At 39.3% G+C, this 26,565-nt stretch overlaps 1 protein-coding gene across 3 annotated transcripts in view; it reads left to right on the top strand.

Moving 5' to 3' along the window:
* AEBP2 (AE binding protein 2) overlaps positions 1-26,565 on the top strand; it is a 120,927-nt gene that overhangs the window by 92,595 nt on the left and 1,767 nt on the right. For 2 of the 3 annotated variants that reach the window (XM_053558131.1, XM_053558130.1), the window contains exons 4-8: positions 3,187-3,373; positions 6,767-6,891; positions 17,218-17,285; positions 22,312-22,425; positions 26,189-26,215. In XM_053558131.1, the coding sequence (XP_053414106.1) occupies positions 3,187-3,373; positions 6,767-6,891; positions 17,218-17,285; positions 22,312-22,425; positions 26,189-26,215 (521 nt within the window). Of the gene's footprint in view, positions 1-3,186; positions 3,374-6,766; positions 6,892-17,217; positions 17,286-22,311; positions 22,426-26,188; positions 26,216-26,565 lie in introns of those variants that run through there. The other variant, XR_008373505.1, reaches the window with a different exon arrangement.

The following is a 26,565-nucleotide window of genomic DNA, read 5'->3' as shown; positions in this document are numbered from 1 at the left end:
TGGGACTATAGGCGCCTACCACAATGCCTGGCTGCTTTTGGTTGCAGCCGTCATTGTTGTTTGGCAGGCCCAGGCTGGATTTGAACCCGCCAGCTCAGGTGTATGTGGCTAATGCCTTAGCTGCTTGAGCTATAGGTGCTGAGCCATGGGTACAGATTTTTAATAGAAATGCTGAGCGCCATTAGAAGTACCCCAAATGTCTCTTGTATATCAAAATAAAAAGGAGAATTATTGAACTTAAAAAGGAGAATTATTAAACTTATGTGATTGTCAGAATGTATAAGCACATAGTTGTTTAATTCTGTTAATGTATTTAGACATATCTGTGGTTTGCAAGATGTTTGTGGGTATATAAATATTCCTAACTACCCTGTTTCCCCGAAAATAAGACATCCTCCGAAAATAAGACCTACTTACAGGAAAGATAAGATGTCCCCTGAAAATAAGACCTAGCACATCTTTGGGAGCACACCTTAAAATAAGACACTGTCTTATTTTCGGGGAAATAGGGTAGTAAAAATGTGAGGACAGCCTCAAAGGATAATTAGCTCTTGTCTACTTGGGACAGATTGAGAAAGACTTTATGAAGAAAATTACAATTTCTGCTACTAAGAGAATTGTGTTTTTAGTTTTTAGTGTAAAGATACCTGGATTGAAAGAAAGAGCACGGAGGCATGTAGATTGTTTTGTGGTATTATCTAGATAAACTATAATATAAGGCAAACTACCTGGGAATCGTTTGATAGATGTATTTGATTATTTTTCTTTTGTTTTTTGAGATAGAGTCTTACTTTGTCACCCTCCATAGAGTGCATGGTGTAATAGCTCACTGCAACCTCAAACTCTTGGGCTCAAGCGATTCTCTCGCCTCGGCTTCCCAAGTAGCTGGGACTACCGGCACCCACTACAAGGCCTGGCTATTTTTAGAGATTGGGGTCTCGCTCTTGCTTAGTCTGGTCTCGAACATGTGAGCTCAGGGCAGTCCACCCGCCTCAGCACTCTCAGAGTGCTAGGAGTATAGGGGTGAGCTACCGTTTTCGGCCTGTATTTGATTTTTTTTTTTTTTTTTTTTTTTTGTAGAGACAGTGTTTCACTTTATTGCCCTCTGTGGAGTGCCATGGCGTCACACAGCTCATAGCAACCTCCAACTCCTGGGCTTAGGCGATTCTCCTGCCTCAGCCTCCTGAGTAGCTGGGACTATAGGCGCCCGCCACAATACCCAGCTATTGATTTTTTTTTTTTTTTTTTAACATGACAAAATTATATGCTAGGAGTTTGGTTGTTAAGTCAGAACCTAAGTAAATTAGATAATAAATTACTAGTAGAAAGTCATTAGTAATCTGGCTATGGAGTTTGCTCGTTGGGGGATTATTTTAGAAAATAGTTTATTTTAATTACTAATACTCCTTTGTTAGAAGACCTGTGAAAATTATTCCTTAAGTTCTAACTAGAAATAATATACTTATATTGTAATATCTGAATGTTCTGCATCTATTGCTGGAATAGCAGATCTGCCAGGTAACTTTGGTAGTTAACCTTTTTGATTTCTTAGTCTTTTTTGTTTGTTTGTTTGATTGTTTTTGTTGTTGAGACAGAGTCCCACCCTATGCCCTGAGCAGATTGCTGTGGCTTCATAGGTCACTGCAACCTCAGACTCAGGCTGTGAGCATCCTGTGCCTCAGTCTCTGAAGCCACGGGGATTACAGGTGCTCACTGCTGTGCCCAGCTGGGTTTTTCCTTTTTTTTTTTTTTGTGATTCAGGGTCTCACTCTTACTGAGGCTGGTCTCGAACTCTTAAGCTCAAGCAGTCGGCCCGCCCTTTTAAAAATAAGAAGAACAGGAATATAGTATTTAGATCTTGCTAACTTATTGCTCCGTTTTCAGGTTCTCACTCCCACAGTGCTGGGATTACAGGGATGAGCCACCAGGCCCAGCTAATTTCTTTTTTTTTTTTTGGCCGGGGCTGGGTTTGAACCCGCCACCTCCGGCATATGAGACTGGCGCCCTACTCCTTGAGCCACAGGTGCCGCCCTAATTTCTTAGTCTTTTAAGTACAGAAGGCTGAAATGGAATTTATAGAGGGCTGCATGAGATTAAAACTGAGCATGACTTTTCTAAGAGAAATCTAATAGCTTAAGAATTTTTTTTTTTTTTTGAGACAGAGTCTCACTATGTCATCTTTGGTAGAGTGCAGTGGCATCACAGCTCACAGCAACCTCAAACTCTTGGGCTCAAGCGATTCTCTTGCCTCAGCCTCCCTAGAAGCTGGGACAATTATTTTTTTATTGTAGTTGTCATTGTTGTCTAGCTTGCCTGGGGCAGATTTGAGCCCACCAGCCTGGGTGTGTGTGGCTGGCGCTGTAATCACTGTGCTACGGGCACTGAGCTGCTTAACAAATTTTTTTTTTTTTTTTTTTTGTAGAGACAGAGTCTCACTTTATGGCCCCTCGGTAGAGCGCCGTGGCTTCACACAGCTCACAGCAACCTCCAACTCCTGGGCTTAAGCGATTCTCTTGCCTCAGCCTCCCGAGTAGCTGGGACTACAGGCGCCCGCCACAACGCCCGGCTATTTTTTGGTTGCAGTTTGGCCAGGGCCGGGTTTGAACCCGTCACCCTCTGTATATGGGGCTGGCGCCTTACGGACTGAGCCACAGGCGCCGCCCTGCTTAACAAATTTTTAAGAAAATTCTTTTGAAAGTTCATATTGAACTCTTTCCTACCTGTTATGACAGTGTAGAACAGTAAGGCTGCTGAAGCTTTTGAAGTAGCATGTATTTAAGATAAATATTTAAAAAATTCAACAATCCAAGTAATTATCAGGATATCAGACTCTTTGTTGCAAAAACAATTTAATTGCTCCTGTTATGAAAATGATTAATTCAAAACCAGATTTTTTTTTTTTTTTTGAGAAGAAGATCCACTATTTTTGTCTTGCATATAATGGAAAGAGCAGTCAACTGAAGAGTTATGAAAGTTGAATTTTATTTTCTAGCTTTACTACTGCCTAACATGTTATCTTGGGTAACTTAGGTTATTTATGAAATGGAAGGAGTATTCTAGTCCCTCATGTTTCCTTTCCGGAATTAGTTCTGTTGCACTACTTCTGAAAATACCATTCACTCATTCATATTCTTCTCGTTCCTTATGTAGCGTCCCTGACGTTCTTTTTCTCTTACTTTCATTTAGTGTGTTGTCGGTGGCTGTAATGCCAGCTTTGCTTCTCAGGGAGGGCTAGCTCGCCATGTACCCACACACTTCAGCCAGCAGAACTCCTCAAAAGTTTCTAGCCAGCCAAAGGCCAAAGAAGAATCTCCTTCTAAAGCTGGAATGAACAAAAGGAGGAAGCTAAAGAACAAGAGACGGCGCTCATTACGTAAGTATTTGACTTGGAAAAATCCATATGTATTAGATGTTCGTTGTTGATATCTTGGGTTTTTATGGAAACCAACTTTTTACTACAGCTCTGCTCCTGTATTTCTGTAACAGTAACAAATAGGTAGTGTCAGTTTTAGAATCCTATGGCATATGTTTAGTAGCTAAGGGAGTGTATGTGGCCTTCAGAAACAAAAACTGTATAGAATTAGATTTGGGGGGCTACTTCAGTTCTGTTCTAAATTAAGGAAATTAAAACATGGCAATGTTGGTGTTTCTAGAAGTATTTGAAATTTTGAACATGTTAAAAATAAATAATAAGTAATAGTTAAGTAATTTATATACTCCAAAATGGTGTGTGTGGATAGCAAAAAAGTTTGAATGAAGTGTGTTATCTTAGTACTTACGTGTATGTACAACAGTTAAGTGCTTAATTACTAGATTATAAGGTGTATTCTTGATATTTAGATTAGAAAATGGTTAGATGAAAAGACTTATATGTTGGGGTCAGGAATCAACTTTCAGACCCTAGGCAGTGGTTCTCAACTGGGTCGCGACCCCTTTTTAACAATGAAAGTACATTACAGCATTAGGAAGGTTGAGAACCACTGCCCTAAAGCCTAGTTTTGTACCTGGTTCTTTATTTCAGCTGGTTAATTAAATGTATTGCAAGTGAAGAAAAATGAATGAGTGTGTAAATGAATGAAACTGCTATTGAATGGGAGTCTGCTGTAAGGGTGAACTAGAAAGAAAAAGAAAAGGATTGCCTCTTACCCTTTCTCTTGGGATTTGATTAATTAAAGTGTAGAATAGACTTAAGACTATAAAGATAGTCTCTAAAACAGTGAAATCATTTTACTTCATTTACTAAGTTTCTTTTTGTTAAAATAAACACGTTCATTTTTTTGTCCAAGTTGGTTATTTGAATGGATGGATTATGGATCCATTATGGATGGATAATGGATCCATTTTCCTTTTAACTTCCCTTTATAAAAACAAATAAAATTCTAGTCATTTAATTTGACTGTTATTTTGAGTAGCTTGTAGTTATGCACACACAGAAAATTGCTAAATATGTATTCTGGTACTCAAAATCACAAAATAACTTTTCTGTATAACCTGATCTTGTTTCTCTGTTGGTCTCAACATATATCCTTTAAAATTTCTGACGTTTTACATCATAGACTTGGCAACACTTGACACAATTTGCTACTCTATTGTAAAGAGAAGACAGATTCAGTTAGGTACTTAGTTCTTGCTTACAAAGAGTACAAGCGCTCGCTTTTAAGTATATGTGCTTTCAACAATGGTATTTTTCCTCCTAGTAGCTGTGTAGGGAGAGTGGGGAAAGAAAAGTGGTGGGTGAAAAAACCTTTCTGTTACCTGTTTTGCTGAGGAGAATGGGGATAACCCTGAATATATTCATGAACTTTAAAAGATCCAAAACTTTTCACTGTGGGGAGCCACTGTTGAGAGTGCTCCAATTTGAATTGGCATGGTTGCAGCTGTTGCACTTTGTTCTTCCTTTAAAAATGCACACATCTATAAGCAGTGTACTAAAAGTTACTTTGTCAGTACTTTGCTCATATAATTCAAGATCATTTTTATAAGGTAAACAGACCTTACCAAAAAAAAAAATACCTTACAAATGCTAGGACTGCAGCATAAGTAATTTTCTGTTTGATAACATCAAAACAAATTTTAAGTGTTTACATTTGAATGAGATGTAGTTAAATTGAATTAGAGCAGGCGTTCTCAAACTGCGGCCCTCGGGCCACATGAAGCCATGTGAATTGTATTTGTTCCCGTTTTGTTTTTTTTTACTTCAAAATAAGATATGTGCAGTGTGCATAGGAATTTGCTCATAGTTTTTTTTAAACTATAGTCCGCCCCTCCAACGGTCTGAGGGACAGCGAATTGGCCCCCTGTTTAAAAAGTTTGAGGATGCCTGAATTAGAGGGATACCTTATTATTTTTTCTAAGTGCTTATCCTTCTTAGGAAAAAGCGTGTATTTAGAAAGCATGGAAAATGTATACATTTTTTTCCAGTAACACAGATCCTATAGGAAGGGTATTCATTTCATAGCATTAGGTAAACATTTCTCCCCCAAAATGTCAAATACTTTTTTCTTTCTAATTTCTCATTGTCACTGAGTTTTTAGTTTTGTGAGTTCTGTTAGTTTTTTACTAGATAGTGTTTTGCGTATTTCCTCTTGCGGATAAATAGAAAAGAGCTATGTAGGTATATACTACAGAATATGCCAGCTAGTAAATTGTTCCCACACAAGACCTATGTTGAATTTGTGTATATGTTCTGAGAACTCTATAAATAGTCACAGTGTGGTAAATCAGCATATATGTAATTCAGAATATGCTGAGGTCAAGCCATTTCTTTTTTTCTTAGTAAAATTGTATTTTAATTACAGACTTTGAAAAATTATGTGTGTTGGTAAGAACAACAAATGTAAAAAAATCAACTTATTTTCTTTATTGTGAGCAACTTTTCTCATTAGGGTTAAAAATAGCACAATTTATAATGCTTAATGGAGTGAAAATTAAAATTTGAAAAATGGTTATATCTTCAATGTATAACTTTATTGTGATCACTAAAAGATTGTCTACCCTGTGAAGCAGTTTACTGTTTAAAAAAGTTACATAAACTCATTAATATAAACTACTTTATGATTTATAAAGCATTTTTCATATGCATTTGTTTTATTTAATCACAGTCTATAGCTGTCATTGTAGCTCCATTTTACAAATAAGGAAACAGTGTAATATAGGTTAAGCAGTTTGCCCACAGTAAAAGAGCGGATAACTGGTAGAGTTGGGAGTTAGAATTTTGGTTGATTGGAATTTTCTTAGGTCCTTGTTAGAATAGTTACTTATTCAAAATCAAGAAAGTACTTGTCAGAAACCTGAAAATAATATGATTCCTTTGTCAAATATTAACGTAGAATGTTTATGAAACTTATTTCATATGTCTGGCCATGGGAGGTTGAGATTCCAGTGTAGTGCACAGATGAAGATCATCAGATTGTTGAAGACATTGTGCTGAGGAAGAGATGCTAGAGTAACAGGTTAAATTCAGTGCAACATAAAGTAGCTGAAACGTGGAATCATGAGGTCTGAGGTTAGAACCTCACACACCCAGGGGCAGAATTAACCCACGTTCACTTATTTGTTGGAATTCTGCCTTTGTACAGCTTACTTCCCAGCTGGAGTCCGTGTTTTGAAAGCAAAGAATATCTTGCATTTAAACACTAGATTAAGTACTTATTATTTGTTTCAGTCTTTCTTACTACTTATTTTTGTGGAAAACGGACTATTTGGCTGTTTAGCAGACTGTTACATTTTTCTAAATATTCTTTACCTTTTTTGTGTTGACTTTTAGCACGACCACATGATTTCTTCGATGCACAAACACTGGATGCGATAAGACATCGAGCCATATGCTTTAACCTCTCAGCTCATATAGAAAGTTTAGGGAAGGGACACAGTGTTGTTTTTCATAGTACTGTAAGTATTCTTTTTTTTTTTAATTATATATATAGATTTGCAAAAAAAGTGTATTTTGACGTTCACAATCATTTCTCTAAAATGATCAAAATCTAAGAAAATACATTTTAACAAAAATCTCAAAATCGTTTGCTTTATTAATATTTATTAAATAATTACTATTTTAAAAATTATTTGTATTATTGGTTATAAAGCAAATATTTTCCCTAATCTTACATATTTATGATTAAGCTGAATATTTTAGCCAATAGTTTGAGTATTTAGGAAGATTGGATGTCACGTTATATAGTACCACTAGACATTACTAGGCTCTGAGCTTAAGTAAACTAGGTATCTTTTCTGACCTCTGGTTTCCTCATTTGTAAAATTAAAACATTAGACTCCTTTTAGCTGTAAAAGTTTCATTCACATCCCTGTGTATTACATGTACCTCTCCCACCCACCCCAGGGCACACATCCAGTTTTATGTTGAACAGAAAATAAGGTAACATTTTATTGGAGGGTTTTTATTTCTTCCATGCCCCTTGCCATTTTGTTATCCAGTCATTTTTAAATTGGTCTGGTTTGATATAGGTAGGTTAATAAAGGTAAATAGTAGACTATACTCTTGATAAATTGTGTGGGAATCCCTGGAAAAGTGAATGCTTTAATTTCAGATGTTGAAATATAAAATATAGCAGGGCATGTGACTAGTACCTGTAATCTAGTTGGGAGGCTGAGGCAGGAGGATCACCTGAGCCCAGGAGTTTGCCATCAGCCTGGGCAACATAGCGAGATCCTCATCTTTTAAAATAAAATTACTAAATTTGGGTTACTTTAATTTTTTTTTTTGAGACAGAGTCTAAGTATGTCACTCTTGGTACAGTGCCGCGGTTATGGCATCACAGCTCACAGCAACCTCAAACTCTTGGGCTTAAGTGATTCTCTTACCTCAGCCTCCCAAGTAGCTGGAACTACAGGTGCCTGCCACAACGCCCAGTTATTCTTTTTGTTGCAGTTGTCATTGTTTAGCTGGCCTGGGCTGGGTTTGAATCTACCAGCCTGGGTGTATGTGGCTGGTGCCGCAACCACTGTGCTACAGGCACCAAGCCTTTTTTTTTTCGAGACAGAGTCTCTGTTGTCCCAGACTAGAGTGCTGTAGTATCACAGCTCACAGCAACCTCTAACTCCTTGGCTCAAGGGGACCTTGTGCCTTAACCTCCTGAGTAGGGGGACTACAGGTACTCATCACAGTGCCTGGCTACTGTTTTTCTTTTCTTTTTTTTTTTCTTTCTATTTTTAGTAGAGACAGAGTCTTGCTCTTGCTCAGGCTTTCCTTGAACTCCTGAGCTCCAACAGTCTACCTGCCTCCTCCTCCCAGAGTGCTGGGATTACAAGCGGGAGCTACTGGGCCTGGCCTACTTTAATGTTTTATATGACAAGTAAAATACATGACAATTTAAATGTAAAAGGTCATTGTTGATATCAATATCTTTTGGTTTGAATCTCTATTTTTTTTCCATCTCCTATAATAATGAATTTTTTTTTTGCTTTTTTCGGCTGGGGTTGGGTTTGAACCCGCCACCTCTGGAATATGAGGCTGGTGCCCTACTCCTTTGAGCCACAGGTGCTGCCCTGCATTTTCATTTCTTTATATAGTCCTCCCTCTGTATCTGCAGATTCTGCATTCATGGATTCTTATTGCCCAGACTAGAGATCAGTGGTATGATCATAGCTCACTGCAACTTTAAACTCTGGGGCTCAGGTGATCCTCCTGCCTTAGCCTCTCGAGTAACCAGGACTATAGGCCCTGTAATAACTCCTCCAGAGTAGCTGGGACTACAGGCCCTATCACAACACTGGGCTAATTTTTTTCTGTTTTTAGCAGAGACAGGTCTCCCTCTTGCTTAGGCTGATCTCGAACTCCTGAGCTCAAGGTATTCACCTGTCTTGGCTTCCCAGACTGAGATGACAGGCATGAGCTACTGGGCCCAGCCAACATGGTTGAAAACAGATAAGAAATCAAGGATTGGGGGAAAGTAATTGGGATTTGGCAGGGAGATCTCACTGTGTTGGTCTCAACTCATGGCCCCAAGTGATCCTCCTGTCTTGGCCTCTCAAAGTGCTGGGATTACAGATGTGAGCTACTGCTCTGAGTCTATATTAGGTCTTCTACGTAATCTAGAGATAATTGAAAGTATATGAGAGGATGAGCATAAGTTCTATACAGGTAACTGGGTCATTTTATATAGGAGACTTGAGCATCCTTGGATTTGGTATCCACGGGTTGCGGAGGGTAAGGAAGTTTCCTTTAACCAACCCTCCATAGAGAGCAAGGGACGACTATATACTTATTTGTCCACTATGCTAAGAGACTAGCTGGTGAACCGAGGCTGCCTAGATCACAGCGCACCATCTTACCACACTGCTACTTTTAACAGTGTTGTGCAGGGTCTCCCCAGTATGTTTTCATTTTAAAGATAAGGAAATGTTCTGTTAGTGTGTTTTTGTGGCTAATCACCATTGGAATTATAAAGTTTTATAGTTGTTTACTAAAGAATGTTGAAAGACAATCTTTTTTTTTTTTGAGACAGAGTCTCACTTTGTTGCCCTTGGTAGAGTACTGTGGCGTCACAGCTCACAGCAACCTCAAACCTCTTGGGCTCAAGTGATTCTCTTGCCTCAGCCTCCCAAGTAGCCCAGTGGTCGGCTATTTTTAGAGATGGGGTCTTGCTCTTGCTCAGGGTGGTCTCCAACTCTATGAGCTCAGGCAGTCCACTTGCCTCACCCTCACAGAGTGCTAGGATTACAGGCGTGAGCCACCATGTGTGGCCCTGAACCTGCTATTGTTTGTTTTAGAGACAGATTCTCATTTGTTGCCCTGGGTAGAGTGTCATGGTGGCATAGCTCACAGCAACCTCAAACTACGGGGCTCAAGTGATCCTCTTGCCTCAGTCTCTGGAGAAGCTGGGACTACAGGTGCCTGCCACAACTCCCAGCTAGTTTTTCTGTTTGTAGAGACAGGGTCTCGCTCTTGCTCAGACTGGTCTGGAATTCCTGAGCTCAAGCAACCTACCTACCTTAGTGTCCCAGAGTGTTAGGGTTACAGGCGTGAGCCACAGTGTCCAGCCTGTTGTTTGTTCTTTTGTATAGGTTTTTATGTGATCCCTTAGGGAACAATCTGTTGAAAACAGATTATAAGAAATCAAGGCTTGGGCGGCGCCTGTGGCTCAGTCGGTAAGGCACCGGCCCCATATACCAAGGGTGGCAGGTTCAAACCCGGCCCCGGCCAAACTGCAGCCAAAAAATAGCTGGGCATTGTGGCGGGTACCTGTAGTCCCAGCTACTCGGGAGGCTGAGGCAAGAGAATCGCTTAAGCCCAGGAGTTGGAGGTTGCTGTGAGCTGTGTGAGGCCACGGCGCTCTACCAAGGGCCATAAAGTGAGACTCTGTCTCTACAAAAAAAAAAAAAAGAAAGAAAGAAATCAAGGCTTGGGGGAGAGAGAACTCATTTATTTAGTCTTCCAGGTGACAAAGTGGATTGAACTAGAATGGTTCCAGTGGAGATGATATGGGTTAGATTCTGGTTATCTTTTGAAGTTTGTACTGGCAGGTATTATGGAGCAAACATCAAATTTGAAAATAAGAGGAAAGGATCACTTTAAAGCTTTTTCGGCATGGGCAACTGGCCAAAATGATGGAGTTGCCATATAATGGAGGCTGTAAGGAAGGCAGATTGAGGGAGGAGGAGGTTCATAAAGAGCTCTGAGTGAGACTCAGGTTAGGGGCCTGTAGGGCATTCAGCAGCTCTGTTAACTGGGTTGGTAGATAGAGTTCAGAGGGAAGGTGTGACTGGGGATCCCAGTGTGGGCGTTTTTAGCATATCAGTGATATTTACAGGTATCATGCTGGCTGAGATCACCTAGGAACTAAGTATAAATAGAAAAGAGAAAGAGGGTGGCGCCTGTGGCTCAAAGAGTAGGGCGCCTGTCCCATATGCTGGAGGTGGCGGGTTCAAACCTAACCCCGGCCAAAAACCAAAAAAAAAAAAAAAAAAAGAAAAGAGAAAGAAGTCTAAGGACTGAGGTTTGGGGGTCACCAAACATTTTATGATTCAAGTTCAATAGATCTGATGAACATTTTATGATTCACAGGTCAATAGATCTGTGGTCTAGTAGTGAGAAAGTATTGCTACAGATAAGGGAATGGTACTGATGATAAAATTGTGATTAAAAAGTGAAGCACTTACCATATACTTTTTTTAGAGTGGCTCCTTTTGATGAAATCCTTAAGTGCACCATGTTTCCCAGTAAAAAGAGGGAGGAAACTAAAAAATGTAGTGGTGATAAATATTAATAATCTAGCAAAAAGAGTTACTTAACACAGTTATTAAGAAAATGGTGGTGTGGTGTTAATAGTCTAAAAAAAAGTATATAAAAAACATTTCTCTGAAAATAGTCTATAAGGATGAACAGTTTTCTAGCTACAGAAACCATCTCAGAGGAATTAACATGATAGTTGATGTGTATTTTAAATTTAAAAACTGAGGAATGAGTGATGTGCACCATTAAGTCTGAGGAGGCAGAGGTAACTGGACTGAGGGAAAAGTCACAAATGTGTCGAGAGTAAGAATGATTTTTCTTGAGGAATTAATGTGAAAGGAAGAGACTTACATACTAGATAAGTTTTTCTTTGGACACAATAGAAAGGAAAGGAAATTCTCCAAAGGGGGATTTGGAAGCAAATTCTCCAAAGTTCAGTACTGGGAAGGTTTTGAGGAAGGCAGCACAGGTTAAATAGAATTACTTCTTAGTAGTTAAAAACAGTAAGTTCTAACTGCAAATTTAACAGTTATCAAATTGTTACCAAATTAACTTTTATAGGAAATAACCATACTGATAATGAAATGATGGCTAAAAAAAGCATGAGGTAGGGTACTGTCCAGTTTGCCTAATTTGTCTTTATTTAAGGCTGTATTTCCTTCCTTCCGAGCCTTCTCCAGAAGAGGTCAGCAGACTCCTGCTCTCATCAGGTGCCTTGCTGCGCTTTGGTGGCTCACAGTGTTTTTCTGTCTTATTTTGTGGGCGAGGTATTTTGTTTTAGTATCTCCAGATTTGTCCTTAGGCTTTTTAGTTAGTTTTGTTGCAGAGTCCAGACTCGAGTATTTCTTTAGCTACAGGTTGTTTTTTTCCAGGTTTTTTATTTGTTCCTTTGTTTGTTTTTGAGTTTTATTTTTTTTTTATTAAATTACAGCTATGTACATTAATGCTATCATGGGGTACAGTGTGCTGGTTTTATATACAATTTGAAATATTTTCATCAAACTGGTTAACATAGCCTTCATCGCATTTTCTTAGTTACTGTATTAAGACATTTATATTCTACACTTAATAAATTTAACATGTACCCTCGTAAAATGCACTATAGGTGTGGTCCCACCATGTTTTTGAGTTTTTATATAATGGAGATTTAAAGCTCTGTTTTTGCTCAGTTCTATACATTTTCAGGATGAGGTTCTTAATATTTTGTTTCAGTGTTTGAAACTTGGTAAAAGAAGTTGAAATCAAGATTACTAAAACACAAACGTGTTAACTTTGTTAATATGGAAATCGTTAAGCGTTATCAAATACCATTTTAAGAGTTACCAAATACCATTTTGATCTGTTTACTTAAGCAGTACTTTAATTTTCAGAATCTTGTAATGAATGGCAAGTGTGTTGTTTTTCTTAATGCTTCTTTAGGTCTTTCTGTTGAGGTTGGTATTCCTTCTAACTTGGATAGATTCCTTAAGATTGAATCTAAAGACTGATTGGCTTTTCATTTAAAAAACTAATCAACAATAACCAAAAAGCTCCAGTAAACAACAAATACCTTAGTTGTAAATTAGACATTTTTTTCTTCCTGGCAATATTTTTTCTTTACTGTTTGTTTAAAAATATTACAGCTAGTATGAGTTTTAAAAGTTATTTATTGTTTGGATTAATTTTATCATCTTGTGACGAAGGAAACTGCAAACAGGTTTAGTGTGAACTACTGTAAAGTACTTTGTAGGGCTTTTTCATTTTATTTTATTTATTTATTTATTTTTTAGACAGAGTCTCACTATGTTGCTCTTGGTAGAGTTCTGTGGCGTCACAGCTCATAGCAACCTCAAACTCTTGGGCTTAAGTGAGTCTCTTGCTTCAGCCTCTCAAGTAGCCGGGACTACAGGCGCCTGCCACAATGCCCCGGCTATTTTTTGTTACAGTTGTCATTATTGTTTAGCTGGCCCAGGTCAGGTTCGAACCCGCCAGCCTCGGTATATGTGGCTGGCGCCACAACCACTGTGCTACAGGTGCCGAGTCTTATTTTATTTTTTTGAGACAGAGTCTCACTCAGTTGCTCTGGAGTTAAGTGCTATTGCATCATAGTTCATAGCAACGTCAGTCTCTTGGGGTCAATCAAGTCTCTTGCCTTAGCCTCCCGAGTAGCTGGGACTACAGGCACCCACCACAACGCTCAGCTATTTTTTAGAGGCAAGTTCTCGCACTTGCTCAGGCTGGTCTTGAACCTGTGAGCTCAGGCAATCCACCTGTCTTGGCTTCCCAGAGTTCTAGGATTATAGATATGAGCCACTGTGCCTGGCTGGGTTTTTTCATTTTAAATAAAATTACTATTGGTATAAGCAAAAAAGAAATTTTTTTTTTTTTTTTTTTTTTGTAGAGATAGAGTCTCACTTTATGGCCCTGGGTAGAGTGCCGTCGCATCACACAGCTCACAGCAACCTCCAACTCCTGGGCTTAAGTAATTCTCTTGCCTCAGTCTCCCGAGTAGCTGGGACTACAGGCACCCGCCACAACGCCCGGCTATTTTTTTTTTTTGGGTTGCAATTCAGCCGGGGCTGGGTTTGAACCCGCCACCCTCGGTATATGGGTCCGGCGCCTTACCGACTGAGCCACAGGCGCCGCCCCCAAAAAAGAAATTTTTTAAAAAAGAAAAATTTCGGGTGGCGCCTGTGGCTCAGTCAGTAAGGCGCCGGCCCCATATACCGAGGGTGGTGGGTTCAAACCCGGCCCAGCCAAACTGCAACCAAAAAATAGCCGGTGTTGTGGCGGGCACCTGTAGTCCCAGCTACTTGGGAGGCTGAGGCAAGAGAATTGCTTAAGCCCAGGAGTTGGAGGTTGTGAGGCCACGGCACTCTACCAAGGGCCATAAAATGAGACTCTGTCTCTACAAAAAAAAAAAAAAAGAAAAATTTCAACTAGTATGAATGTTTGGTTGGCAATCCAGCTAAACTACAGACTTACTTAGCAGATAGTAACACAAATGGCATTTTCATTGCTTTAATTAATAATCACAGATGGCTTTATTGTTTGGTTATATAAAGCTTCTTTTCTCTCTTTTGTGAAAATAATATGATTAGAGGTGAAATTGAGAAAAGGTTGTTTATAAAAATAATGTGATTGAAAACTGAAGGAATAAAAGTAGCAGAAAAAGTTGTATGCTATGATCTTATTTACGTAAGTTTTTTTCCTTCTTATTTATTTATTTATTTATTTATTTTTGAGACTAAGTCTCACTCAGTTGCCCTGGGGTTGAGTGTTGTGCCATCATAGCTTATAAGAACGTCAAACTCTTAGGCTCAAGTGATCCCTCTTCTCAGTCTTCGAGTAGCTGGGCATACAGGTGCCTGCCACAATGCCCAGCTAGTTTGACTATTTTTTTTTTCTTCAGTAGAGATGGGGGTCTCACTCTTGCTCAGACTGGTCTCAAACTCTTGAGCTCAGGGGGTCCACCCACCTTAGCCTCTGAGAGTGCTAGGATTATAGGCGTGAACCACTCTACCCTGCCTTTCTTTTACCTTTTTGAGGTTTGATTTATATGGAATGGTACACATTTTAATTGTTTGGGTCAGTGAATTTTTTACTTAACTATATATCCAAATGCATACAAATTTTTGTTTTTAGCAATTATACTATATAACTTTGCATGTTTTAACTTGATGCTAACAACATTTTTTACATGCTTTTAGCATTTAGTTTTAAATGACTAATTCTTTATAATTGTTTGCCTTCTTCATTTGTTAGAAATATTATGGGTCAGTATCTGTGGTAAACACTGGTAGTATTTATATCCAGTGTTCTGAGAGAGAAGATAGGTACATAAAGCAATCACAGTACAGCGTAATACATGCTGAGTGACTCACTGTTCGCAAGACACACACCATCCATACTAGAGAACGTTAACTCATTATTGGAGTTGGAGGCAAGAAAGAAGAGATAGCAGTGCCTGTGTCCTAAAAAGGGTATTGTGATTATCTGTGAGTGTAGGCAGACACTGCACATTCCAGGTGGAGAAGTGCTGGAGAGATGGGAGTAAAAGTTTAATTTAAATTCTGTTCGATTTAACCAACACCTATAATTTATGTTAATTGCCCAAGCTGAAGTGAATAATCAAAAAAATGACGCGTACATGCCTCAAACATTTTATCTGAGTAAGTAAACGAACCTTCACTAATTTATACAAGACCAAGTCATCCTTTAGAATATAGATGAATTAATTGGTATTCACAGTTACATTTCTTGAATAAACCACACTTGTAATATTCACATAATTAGTGGTTTGCACTTTTAATTTATTTAAAGTGGACCCAGAACTTGTAGAAAATTGAAAAGCCATTAGGAATATCTTAATGTGTTGGGCATGGTGGCTTACACCTATAGTATTAGGACTTGGAGGCTGAGGTGGGTGGATTGCTTAAGCTTAGGCGTTCCAGACCAGCCTGGGCAACAGCAAGATCCCATCTCTACTAAAAATAGAAAAACTGAGGCAAGACAATGGCTTGAGCCCAGGAGCTTGAGGTTGCTGTGAGCTATCACACTAGAACACTCTATTAGAGTACCACAGAGAGACTCTTGGCTCCAAAAATAAATAAATAAATAAAAATAAATATTCCAATGTATGTGGGTCTCTTTGAGATACTTTATGATTTTCTCAGTTTTTTACTGTAATTCTATAGCACATCTTTTGTAAAGGAAGCCGTTAGCAAGCCTTGCAAAAGCTGTCAACTCAGTGTTCTTAAGAAAGACTTCAGGCTTGGCGCCTGTGGCTCAAGCAGCTAAGGCGCCAGCCACATACACCTGAGCTGGCAGGTTCAAATCCAGCCTGGGCCCGCCAAACAACAATGATGGCTGCAACCAAAAAATAGCCAGGCATTGTGCAAACGCCTGTAGTCCCAGCTACTTGGGAGGCAGAGGCAGGAGAATTGCTTGAGCCCAGGAGCTAGAGGTTGCTGTGAGCTGTGATGTGACAGCACTCTACCCAGGGCGATAGCTTGAGGCTCTGTCTCAAAAAAAAAAAAAGAAAAGAAACAAGACTTTAGTTTCACTGGGTCAGTGTTTGTTTTGTTTCCCTGCTTTCTGTGCCCAGCACCTAGAATGGTGTCTGATCTGTGGTAGCTGTTGCTTCTATAAAATGTTAATGGTGCCAGTATACAGAATTCATGGAGAATTTGGTTGTTCTCATAATTTAGAGGTCAGATGAGAAAACTTCTTTTATGTTTCTCATAGTTTGGGAAACATTTTTAGTATGAGGCTGAAGGAATTACAGGTAGAAAAACAAGGAAAAACACGAGGCCGAAGAGGCCAGATCCTGAAGAGGTTTGTGCTCTATGCCAAGAGTGACCTTTTCCGAAGTGTTCAGGGGACCTATGAAGAGTTTGTCAGGGAAGTGATACTGCTGAATTTGTGCTTTGGACAAAACCATCTGTGTACTGAGTAGAGATTGGCTTTGAGGATTTGAGGACATTCAGAAGATTGAAGACCTGAACTAGTATTATGGCAGCTTGAATGGAGATAATAATAGATATTAAAGAGTACAGTTCCCAATTTAGTATTGGGATATTTGCTTCCCCTTTTTGTGGCCAAAGAGTACTCAGAGGTTCAGTGTAACGTGAACATTTTTGAGCATAGAACTTTTCCTTAATTCCGCTTTATTTAAGTTTAATCCATTTTATGCTAAACACTGTTATAGGTGGTATGATACAGAAGTCTATAGGGTAAGATTCTTCCTATGTTTTGTGGGAAAGACAAAGGATTAAGTGCTACAAAGCAGAGGACACGATATTATCTGGTATCCTCTTATCCTCTTGTAGCGTAAGAACTTTTTTTTTTTTTTTGTGGTTTTTGGCCGGGGCTGGGTTTGAACCCACCACCTCCAGCATATGGGACCGGCGCCCTACTCCTTGAGCCACAGGAGCCACCCTGTAGCGTAAGAACTCTTAAAAGTTCTTTATTAGAGGCAAAAGTGCTTTTTAATGATAAATGAAAATGATGATTTACAAATGGATTTCTTTTCATATCATTACCAGGTAATAGCTAAGAGAAAAGAGGATTCTGGAAAGATAAAACTTTTGCTTCATTGGATGCCTGAAGACATGTAAGTATCAAAATAGTGTATGTTACTAATAGACTGATGTTTTATTTTTATTAACATTGTACACAAAAATTAAGTTACTAAATTCAGATAAAAGGATTTAGAGAAGGGCGGCGCCTATGGCTCAGTGAGTAGGGTTGCCAGCCTCATATACCAAGGATGGCAGGTTTGAACCCAGCCCCGGTCAAACTGCACCAAAAAAATAGCCAGGCGTTGTAGTGGGCACCTGTAATCCCAGCTACTCGGGAGGCTGAGGCAAGAGAATCACCTAAGCCCAAGAACTGGAGGTTGCTGTGAGCTGTGACACCACGGCACTCTATCAAGGGCAACAAAGTGAGACTCTGTCTCAAAAAAAAAAAAAAGATTTAGAGAAATTCATCCAGCATATTGAGGTTATCAGGATTAAAGATATAATCTTAAAGGTCTTGGAGTACCTGGCTGAAATTATAAGCTTCAGACCTTTAGATTTTCATTTTCATTTTTTTTTTGAAACAGAATCTCAAGTTGTCACCCTTGGTAGAGTGCTGTGGCATCACAGCTCACGGCAACCTCAAACTCTTGGGCTTAAGCAATTCTCTTGCCTCTGCCTCTCAAGTAGTTGGGACTACAGGCGCCTGCCACAATGCTTGGCTTTTTTTTTTTTTTTTTTTTTTTTTTTGCAGTTGTCATTGTTTAGCTGGCCAGGCTGGGTTCGGACCCGCCAGCCTCAGCGCATGTGGCTAGTGCTGTAACCACTGTGCTACGGAAGCCAAGCCAAACCTTTAGGTTTTCAATAAAAGTAGTTGCAGCATGTTGTAATTATTTTAAGGATGGGATTATTTTCAGATTTTTTTTGGGGGGGGGACAGAGCCTTAAGCTGTCACCCTGGGTAGAGTGTCATGCCATCACAACTCACAGCAACCTCCAACTCCTGGGCTCAAGTGATTCTCCTGCCTCCGCCTCCCAATTAGGTGGGATTACAGGCGTGTGCCACAAAGCCCGGCTATTTTTTTGGTTGCAGCCGTCATTGTCGTTTGGCAGGCCTGGGCTGGATTTGAACCTGCCAGCTCAGGTGTATGTGGCTGGCGCATTAGCCGCTTGAGCCGCAGGCGCCAAGTCTATTTTCAGAATTTTTAATGACCTTCAGATAGTATGCAAGCAGCCTTTGAGTCATTTATTTAAATGTGCCTTTAAATGTCCCTTAGCTGTACCTTTGAATCATTTATTTAAAAAATTTGTGGGCATGGCTCAATGCCTGTACTTCAAGTGCCAGAGCTGGTGCATTTGAATCCAGCTGGGCCTGCCAAACAACAATGACAACTACAACCAAAAAATGGCCAAGTGTTGTGGCAGGTGCCTGTAGTCCCAGCTACTTGGGAGGCTGAGGCAAGGGAATCACTTAAGCCTAGCAGTTGGAGGTTGCTGTGAGCTGTGACGCACTCTACCCAGGGTCACAGCTTGAAGCTCTGTCTCAGAAAAAAAAAAAAAATTATGGGTGGCACCTGTGTCTCAGTGAGGGCGCTGGCGGGTTTGAACCTGGCCCATGCCAAACTGCAACAAAAAATAGCCAGGTGTTGTGGTGGGCGCCTGTGGTCCCAGCTACTTGGGAGGCTGAGGCAAGAGAATCGCCTAAGCCCAAGAGTTGGAGGTTGCTGTGAGCTGTGTCGCCAGGGCACTCTACCAAGGGTGACAAAATGAGATTCTTGTCTCTAAAAAAATAAAAATAAAAAATTTGTAAATGTTTTAGTGTATAAAAAAGCAATTGACCAGCTTGAGCAAGACTAAGACTCTGTCTCTCTAAAAAAAAAAAAAAAAATAGAAAAAATTCGCCAGGCATGGTGGGCACCTATAGTCCCAACTACTCTACAGGTTGAGGCAGGAGTTTGAGGTTGCTGTGAGCTGTCATGATGTCACTGCACTCTAGCCAGAGTGAGATTCTGTCTCAAAAATAAGTAAATTAATTATTTTATAAAAGCAATTGGCCAGTTTTCCATCAGAGAGTACATTTTTTCCTGAGTTTTAATACCCCTTTAGAGTACTTCTCATGTAGGTGTTCCTCAGTACATATATTTTATGTTTAATTTTCCTTTTATCCTTTTCATTAAAATTTTCTTTTTACCAAAGGTAATCAAGATATATCATAGAAATTTTTAGCATAAAAATTAATAAGCACCAAGAATAGAATTAACTTAAATGAAGGTTTACAGTGTATATGTACTTCAAATATGTGGATAACATTTGTTCTTGTTATTAATTTTTCTATAATACTGTTTTCCCAGCCCATTGTAAGGAGAGGTTAATGAGTGTGGTGTGAAGGCAGAGTTCTTAAATAGGCCAGGTGCAGTGGCTCACGCCTGCGGTGCCTAGGACTCTGGGAGCCTGAGGCAAATGAATTGCTTGAGCTCAGGAGTTTGAGACCAACCTGAACAAGAGTGAAACTGCCTTTCTTTTTTTTTTTTTTTTTTTTGGCCAGGGCTGGGTTTGAACCCATCACCTCCGGCATATGGGACCGGTGCCCTACTCCTTGAGCCACAGGTGCCACCCGAAACTGCCTTTCTTTAAAAACAAAATAAATACATAAAATTTTTTTTAAAGTTCTTAAGTATATTTGGGACTTTAGTGCACATTAAATCTGCTTTTAAATTAAAAAAAATTTTTTTTTTTTTTTTTTTTTTTTGTAGAGACAGAGTTTCACTTTATGGCCCTCGGTAGAGTGCCGTGGCCTCACACAGTTCACAGCAACCTCCAACTCCTGGGCTTAAGCGATTCTCTTGCCTCAGCCTCCTGAGTAGCTGGGACTACAGGCGCCCGCCACAACGCCCGGCTATTGTTTTGGTTGCAGTTTGGCCGGGGCCGGGTTTGAACCCGCCACCCTCGGTATATGGGGCTGGCGCCCTACCGACTGAGCCACAGGCGCCGCCCCTAAATTTAAAAAAATTTTAAAATAATCCTTTGGTCATCAAACTTCCATTAGTATTAGAAACATCTTCCACAGAGTCTTCCTGGCTTTACCCGACCTCTGTAGCCTACACTGATTTTATGGCAGTGATTCTCAACCTTCCTGATGCCGTGACCCTTTAATACAGTTCCTCATGTTGTGGTGACCCCCAACCATAAATTACTTTTGTTGTAGCAATGAAAATAATTTTATGGTTGGGGGTCACCACAACATGAGGAACTGTATTAAAGTGTCGCAGCATTAGGAAGGTTGAGAACCACTGTTTTATGGAAATCTTCATGTATTTACCTGACTTATTTTTGTTGGATATTAAAGTCAACCATTTTTCTTTACTATTAAGTGATAGGAACATATGTATTAACATGCAAACTGTAATATGTTAAGGTTTTTGTTTGGAATCACCACCTTGAAAGTTTGTACCAATTTACAGTCCCATATACTGGGTTAGAGAACTTAATTCTCTGGCTTGTTACCAACATTGGCTCTGAAATGTCCCTTTTTTAGTTTGCATTTATTATAAGTAGGATAATTTTTAAACCGTTCTTTGGTGAAATGATAGTTCAGGTCTTTTTTCTCTCATCTCTTTTTCCCTAATGAGAGTTCATTTGTTTCATAGTGGTTTTTAAGACCTCCTTTTATATTAAACTTATAAACATAATTACTTTAAAAATTAAATTCATATGTCTAATGTATTCCTAGTGTTTTGGAAATTGATTAAATATCAAAATTTTATTTGAATTTCCTTATAGAATTAAATTTCTTTGAACTCAGAATTTTGATTATGTGCATTTGTTTAAAAGTGGAATGTAATCTTAAAGTTTTGCTTCTTTTTTTATTTTTTGACACAGAGTCTCACTTTGTTGCCCTCTGTAGAGTGCCCTGCTGTCACACCTCACAGCAACCTCAAATTCTTGGGTTTAAGCGGTTGTCTTGCTTCAGCCTCCTGAGTAGCTGGGACTACAGGCGCCCGCCCCAATGCCCAGCTATTTTTAGAGACTAGGTCTTGCTCTTGCTCAGGCTGATTTCGAATTCGGGGAGCTTAGGCAATCCACCTGCTCCAGCCCCCAAAGTGCTGGGATTACAGGCGTGAGCCACTGCGCTCCACTTTTTTTCACTTTTCTTTTTGTTTTGGTGGGGGGGAGGGAGGTTGGATTTCTTTTTTTTTTTTTTTCTGTTTTTTTTTTTGGGGGGGAAACAGTCTCACTTTGTTGCCCTTGGTAGAGCGCCATAGTGTCAGAGCTCATAGCAACCTCAAACTCTTGCGGATTTTCTTGCCTCAGCCTCCTGAGTAGCTGGGACTACAAGCACCTGACGTAACTCCCAGCTATTTTTAGAGATGGGGTCTCGCTCCTGCTCAGACTGGTCTTAAACTGTGAGCTCAGGGCAGTGCACCCACGTCAGCCTCCCAGAGTGCTAGGATTACAGGTATGAGCCACTGTGTCTGGCTTTTACTTCTTTCTTAGTAAAGAAACTTTTTTAACTATGAATTTAACTCAGTAAAAGCCAGCCAAAGCCTGTTGCAGTGGCTCAGGCCTATAATCTTTAGCACTCTGGGAGGCAGAAGCAGGAGGATCATTTTGAGCTCTTAGGAGTTCAAGGCCAGCCTGAATAAGAACAAGATCTTATCCTTACAAAATGTAGAAAAATTATCTGGACATGCTGGTGTGCTCCTGTCGTCCCAGGTACTCAGGAGACTGAGGCAGGAGGATTATTTGAGCCTAGGAGTTGCAGGTTGCAGTGAGCTATGATGATGCCCCTGCACCCTACCCAAGGTAACAGAGTGAGTCTCTGGAGAAAAAAACAAAACAAAACAAAAACCCAAACAGGCAATGTGTTTTTGTAAGTTTCTAAGTTTGGTAGGGTTTGCCATCAAAAATTATTTATTCCTAAATTCATGTTGAAATTTAACACTGCCATTTCTTATTTGGGACTCCACGTCCCACTATTGAGGTTGATGGCTAAGCTTTCTTGGCTTCTGAGAAACTTGTTAACATGGGTGGCCTGATCAAATTGGCAGAAAAGGCTGGGGAGTGTAAAGTTTAAATCTAAAATTAATGTTATTTTATTGTTTACTTATTTTTTAATTAATAGTCTGCCTGATGTGTGGGTGAATGAAAGTGAACGACATCAATTAAAAACTAAAGTAGTTCATTTATCAAAGCTACCCAAAGATACCGCCTTGCTTTTGGACCCAAACATATACAGGTAATTCAATTCTTGACTTTACATTTTACTTTTTAATTATGGTCTTGTTTTTCTGAATTTTGAGTCAGTTAGGACTTATTTTTATGTGCTGAATTTTAACACCAACTGTATCTGGTGTTTTTTGTATTTGGAAATTATATCACAAAGAGTTACAAATGGTAGAATACAGAAAGATAATATTTTAATAAAGTTAATATGCCTGTTTAATTCCAGACTTTATGTTAAGTAACTTAGATTATGATACACATAGTAATTTGAAAATAAGTGCCTTTTAAGTATGTAGTTTTTTTTTTTTTTAATAATATCAGACTTCTGTGGATGTGGTAATACATCATGAGTCCTAAATACTGTAACTGTTTGAATTTAACTTTTCAAAAGAGCAATTTAAATATTGTCTTACATTTAAAAGATTTGGCTCAGAGTATTCACATTTCTAATAATTGTCTGATCTGACCTTTGTTTTAGTGTGCTATGCTTATGAAGGTGGGGTGGGGGGGAGAAGACACCAATATTTCTGACTGTGTGCTGAGCCACCTTCTGGGAACTTTATACTCATTTCATTCCCACAGCAGCTCTGTGAAGTAGTGTTACTATTGCTGTTTTGTACATTGAAAAACTGGGGTTAGAAGTTAACTAGTTTAATCTGCCCAAGGTTACACAGATGGTATGTGGCTGAACTCCATACTGTCTCTCTCTAAATAACATAATAGAGTGATTAAAAAGGTAGTGAAAGGGCAGCACCTTTGGCTCAGTCAGTAAGGCGCTGGCCCCATATACCGAGGGTGGTGGGTTCAAACTCGACCCCGGCCGAACTACAACAACAACAACAAAAAAAATAGCTGGGTGTTGTGGCGGGCACCTGTAGTCCCAGCTATTCGGGAAGCTGAGGCAAGAGAATGGCTTAAGCCCAGGAGTTGGAGGTTGCTGTGAGCTGTGTGATGCCATGGCACTCTACCGAGGGCCATAAAGTGAAACTCTGTCTCAAAAAAGAAAACAAGGTAGTGAAAAAGCTCAAAACCAGTTGTGAAAAGGCACTCTTAGTGAAAGGACCTTATCTGTTTCAAATAAAATCTTAATTTAGAGTATGTATTTTGCATAGGGATAGATTAGACAGGAATAAAGTGATATATAATAATTAAAATTCTCAAATGTAAATATAAGTTACCATAAAGATAACTAATTTTATAGTAATTAAACATTTTGAAGGTTGAATTCATTTCCATGACTCAACTTTTTAGAATGTTATTTAATATAGCAAGATTTCAATTTGTGACATTATTCTGAAATTATAACATAATGAGCTTAGCCATGTTGAAATGTTGAAACTCTTTTTTCCCTGTTCCAGAAAAAAAAATTTTTAAAGCATCTTTTGGTGAAGGTGTTACTAAATGTCAATAAAACCTGTTCTTTGTGGAATGAACTAGATTATCAAGATTTAGAGGATCGAGGGAAATCTACTACCAAAAAGATGGGAAAGTCATAAGTTCCCTCTTCTTTTTTTTTTTTTTTTTTTTTTTCTTGTAGAGACAGAGTCTCACTTTATGGCCCTCGGTAGAGTGCCATGGCATCACACAGCACACAGCAACCTCCAACTCCTGGGCTTAAGCCATTCTCTTGCCTCAGCCTCCCAAGTAGCTGGGACTACAGGCACCCACCACAACGCCCAGCTGTTTTTTGGTTGCAGTTCAGCCGGGGCCGGGTTTGAACCCGCCACCCTTGGTATATGGGGCCGGCGCCTTACCGAATGAGCCACAGGTGCCGCCCAAGTTCCCTCTTCTTTTTTTTTTTTTTTGTTTTGTTTTGTTTTATGTTACCCTTGGTAGAGTGCTGTGGAGTTACAGCTCACAGCAACTTCAAACTTTTGGGCTTAAGTAATTCTCTTGCCTCAGCCTCCCAAGTAGCTGGGACTACAGGTGCCCGCCACAAAGCCTGGCTATTTTTTGTTGTAGTTGTCATTGTTGTTTAGCAGGCCTGGGCCAGGTTTGAACCTGCCAGCTTTGGTGTATATGGCTAGCACTGTAAATATTGTGCTACAGGCGCCGAGCCAGTTTCCTCTGTCTTTAAAAAAAAAAAAAAGTAGTCTTTATTTACCGGTTCCTAATTAGGGTTTATTTTTGTTGTTGGAGAGGAATAATTAAAGTTAGCATACTAAAAAGGTGATGTTGCCACTCTGTCATTAGATATTTTTTAGTAAAAGTGATTTAAAAAAAATAATTCAAGGCTCTGTGCCTGTAGCTCAGTGAGTAGGGCACTGGCCACATACACCAAGGCTGGCGGGTTAAAGCCTGGCCAGGGCCTTCTAAGCAGCAGTGACAACTGCAATAAAAAACAGCCGGGCGTGGTGGTGGGCGTCTGTAGTCCTAGCTGCTTGGGAGGCTGAGGCCAAAGAATTGCTTAAGCCCAGGAGTTTGCGGTTGCTATGAGCTGTGATGCCAAGGCCCTCTACTGAGGGCAACATAATGAGACTGTCTCAAAAAAAAAAAATAAATAAAAATAAAAAAAATAAAAAAAAATTCAAGCTTCTGACTGTTGTCCCCAAATATGGAAGAATAGTTGCATATTCCCAGGGTAATTCAACTATTCTTACTGATTTCATTCTTGGGAAATGAGAATGTTCTTTCTGTGGATTTAATTTTTCTTAACTATACCTCCCATAAATCTTAATTTTGGTTCTGAACTTTCATGTATCTTCTAGTCTGAAAATCAGAATTGAGTCTAACGTGATATAAAGTCATAGTAGCGCCTATGTTTGCCCTGGTGTAGCATCTTTGCTTAAATTTCTGGATTTTGACTGAGAAATAGTGTGAAATTAAGTAACAGGGGAAAAGTACTTTTATTTTTTAAACAAGAAATAATTTTGTACTTGTGTACAAAGTGAAAACATAGTAACCCTTTAAAAATGTAACTAACTTCAAAATGAGACTAAAGGAACATACAGTTGCCCCTATCAGTGGGTTCTGTACCTGAGGATTCCACCAACTATGGAGAGAAAATATTTGAGGAAACATTTACCATAAATAATATAAATAAAAAGCTGCTATACTAACAACTATTTATATAGCATGTACATTGTATTAAGTATTATAGGGAATCTAGAGTTGACAGTATACAGGAAGATATGGGTAGATGACTGTGCTGTTTTATATAAGGCACTTGAGCATCAACAACTCCTCACCCATCCCTTGAATACTGAAGGATGATTATTTGGGATTTAAAGATAAGTTTTAAAGTCCTAGTTGGTCAAATGCCTGTGTTAGATATACTTTCTTAGAAATACATAAGGCTACATAAAAAAATGGGGTGGTGCCTGTGGCTCAGTCCGTAAGGCGCCGGCCCCATATGCCGAGGGTGGCGCGTTCAAACCCAGCCCCGGCCAAACTGCAACAAAAAACATAGCTGGGTGTTGTGGCGGGCGCCTGTAGTCCCAACTACTCCGGAGGCTGAGACAGGAGAATCGCTTAAGCCCAGGAGTTGGAGGTTGCTGTGAGCTGGGTGATGCCATGGTACTCTACCGAGGGCCATAAAGTGAGACTCTGTCTCTACAAAAAAAAAATTATAATAATTTATTAAATAAGCTGTATTATATGTGTATAACTAAGTTTGTATCCATTATGTGTAAATGTTTTGGGAAATACATTTTAATGATGGTCTGTGATCTTCACATTGCTTATATCTTATAAATATTTCTAATGTCTGTCTTCTGAATTACTCAGTATGTTTGTTTTAGTTGAATAAAAGAAAATTCCCTTTTCTCTTTTTCTAGAACAATGCCGCAGAAGAGGTTGAAGAGGTAAAAATAAATAAATAAATAAAAAGCAAACAAGCGGGGACACCTGCAGTCTTAGTCACTGACAATGGGTTTAGGAAAAGTTGCACATTAGAGTCAACCCCCTTCCTTTTTATTTCTTTTTTTAAATCCAGTATTTAGAATAATATTTATGCTTAGTGTAAACATTCTGTGAATGAAGTAGGCTCTTCTGTGGAATATATTAATATATTACTGTATATCCACATTTTCATGAATGGTACTGTGGGAGACTGAGCAAACACTCTTCTGGCAACTTAGTGGAACAGCTTCTTAAAGGCTTTTGCATGCTTGCTGCTTTAAGCTGCTTTTTTTTTCTTCCCTTTAGTGATTAC

The sequence above is a fragment of the Nycticebus coucang genome, chromosome 12, assembly GCF_027406575.1.
Source record: "Nycticebus coucang isolate mNycCou1 chromosome 12, mNycCou1.pri, whole genome shotgun sequence".
NCBI lineage: Eukaryota > Metazoa > Chordata > Mammalia > Primates > Lorisidae > Nycticebus > Nycticebus coucang.
This window is presented reverse-complemented; position numbering and strand designations above follow the sequence as displayed.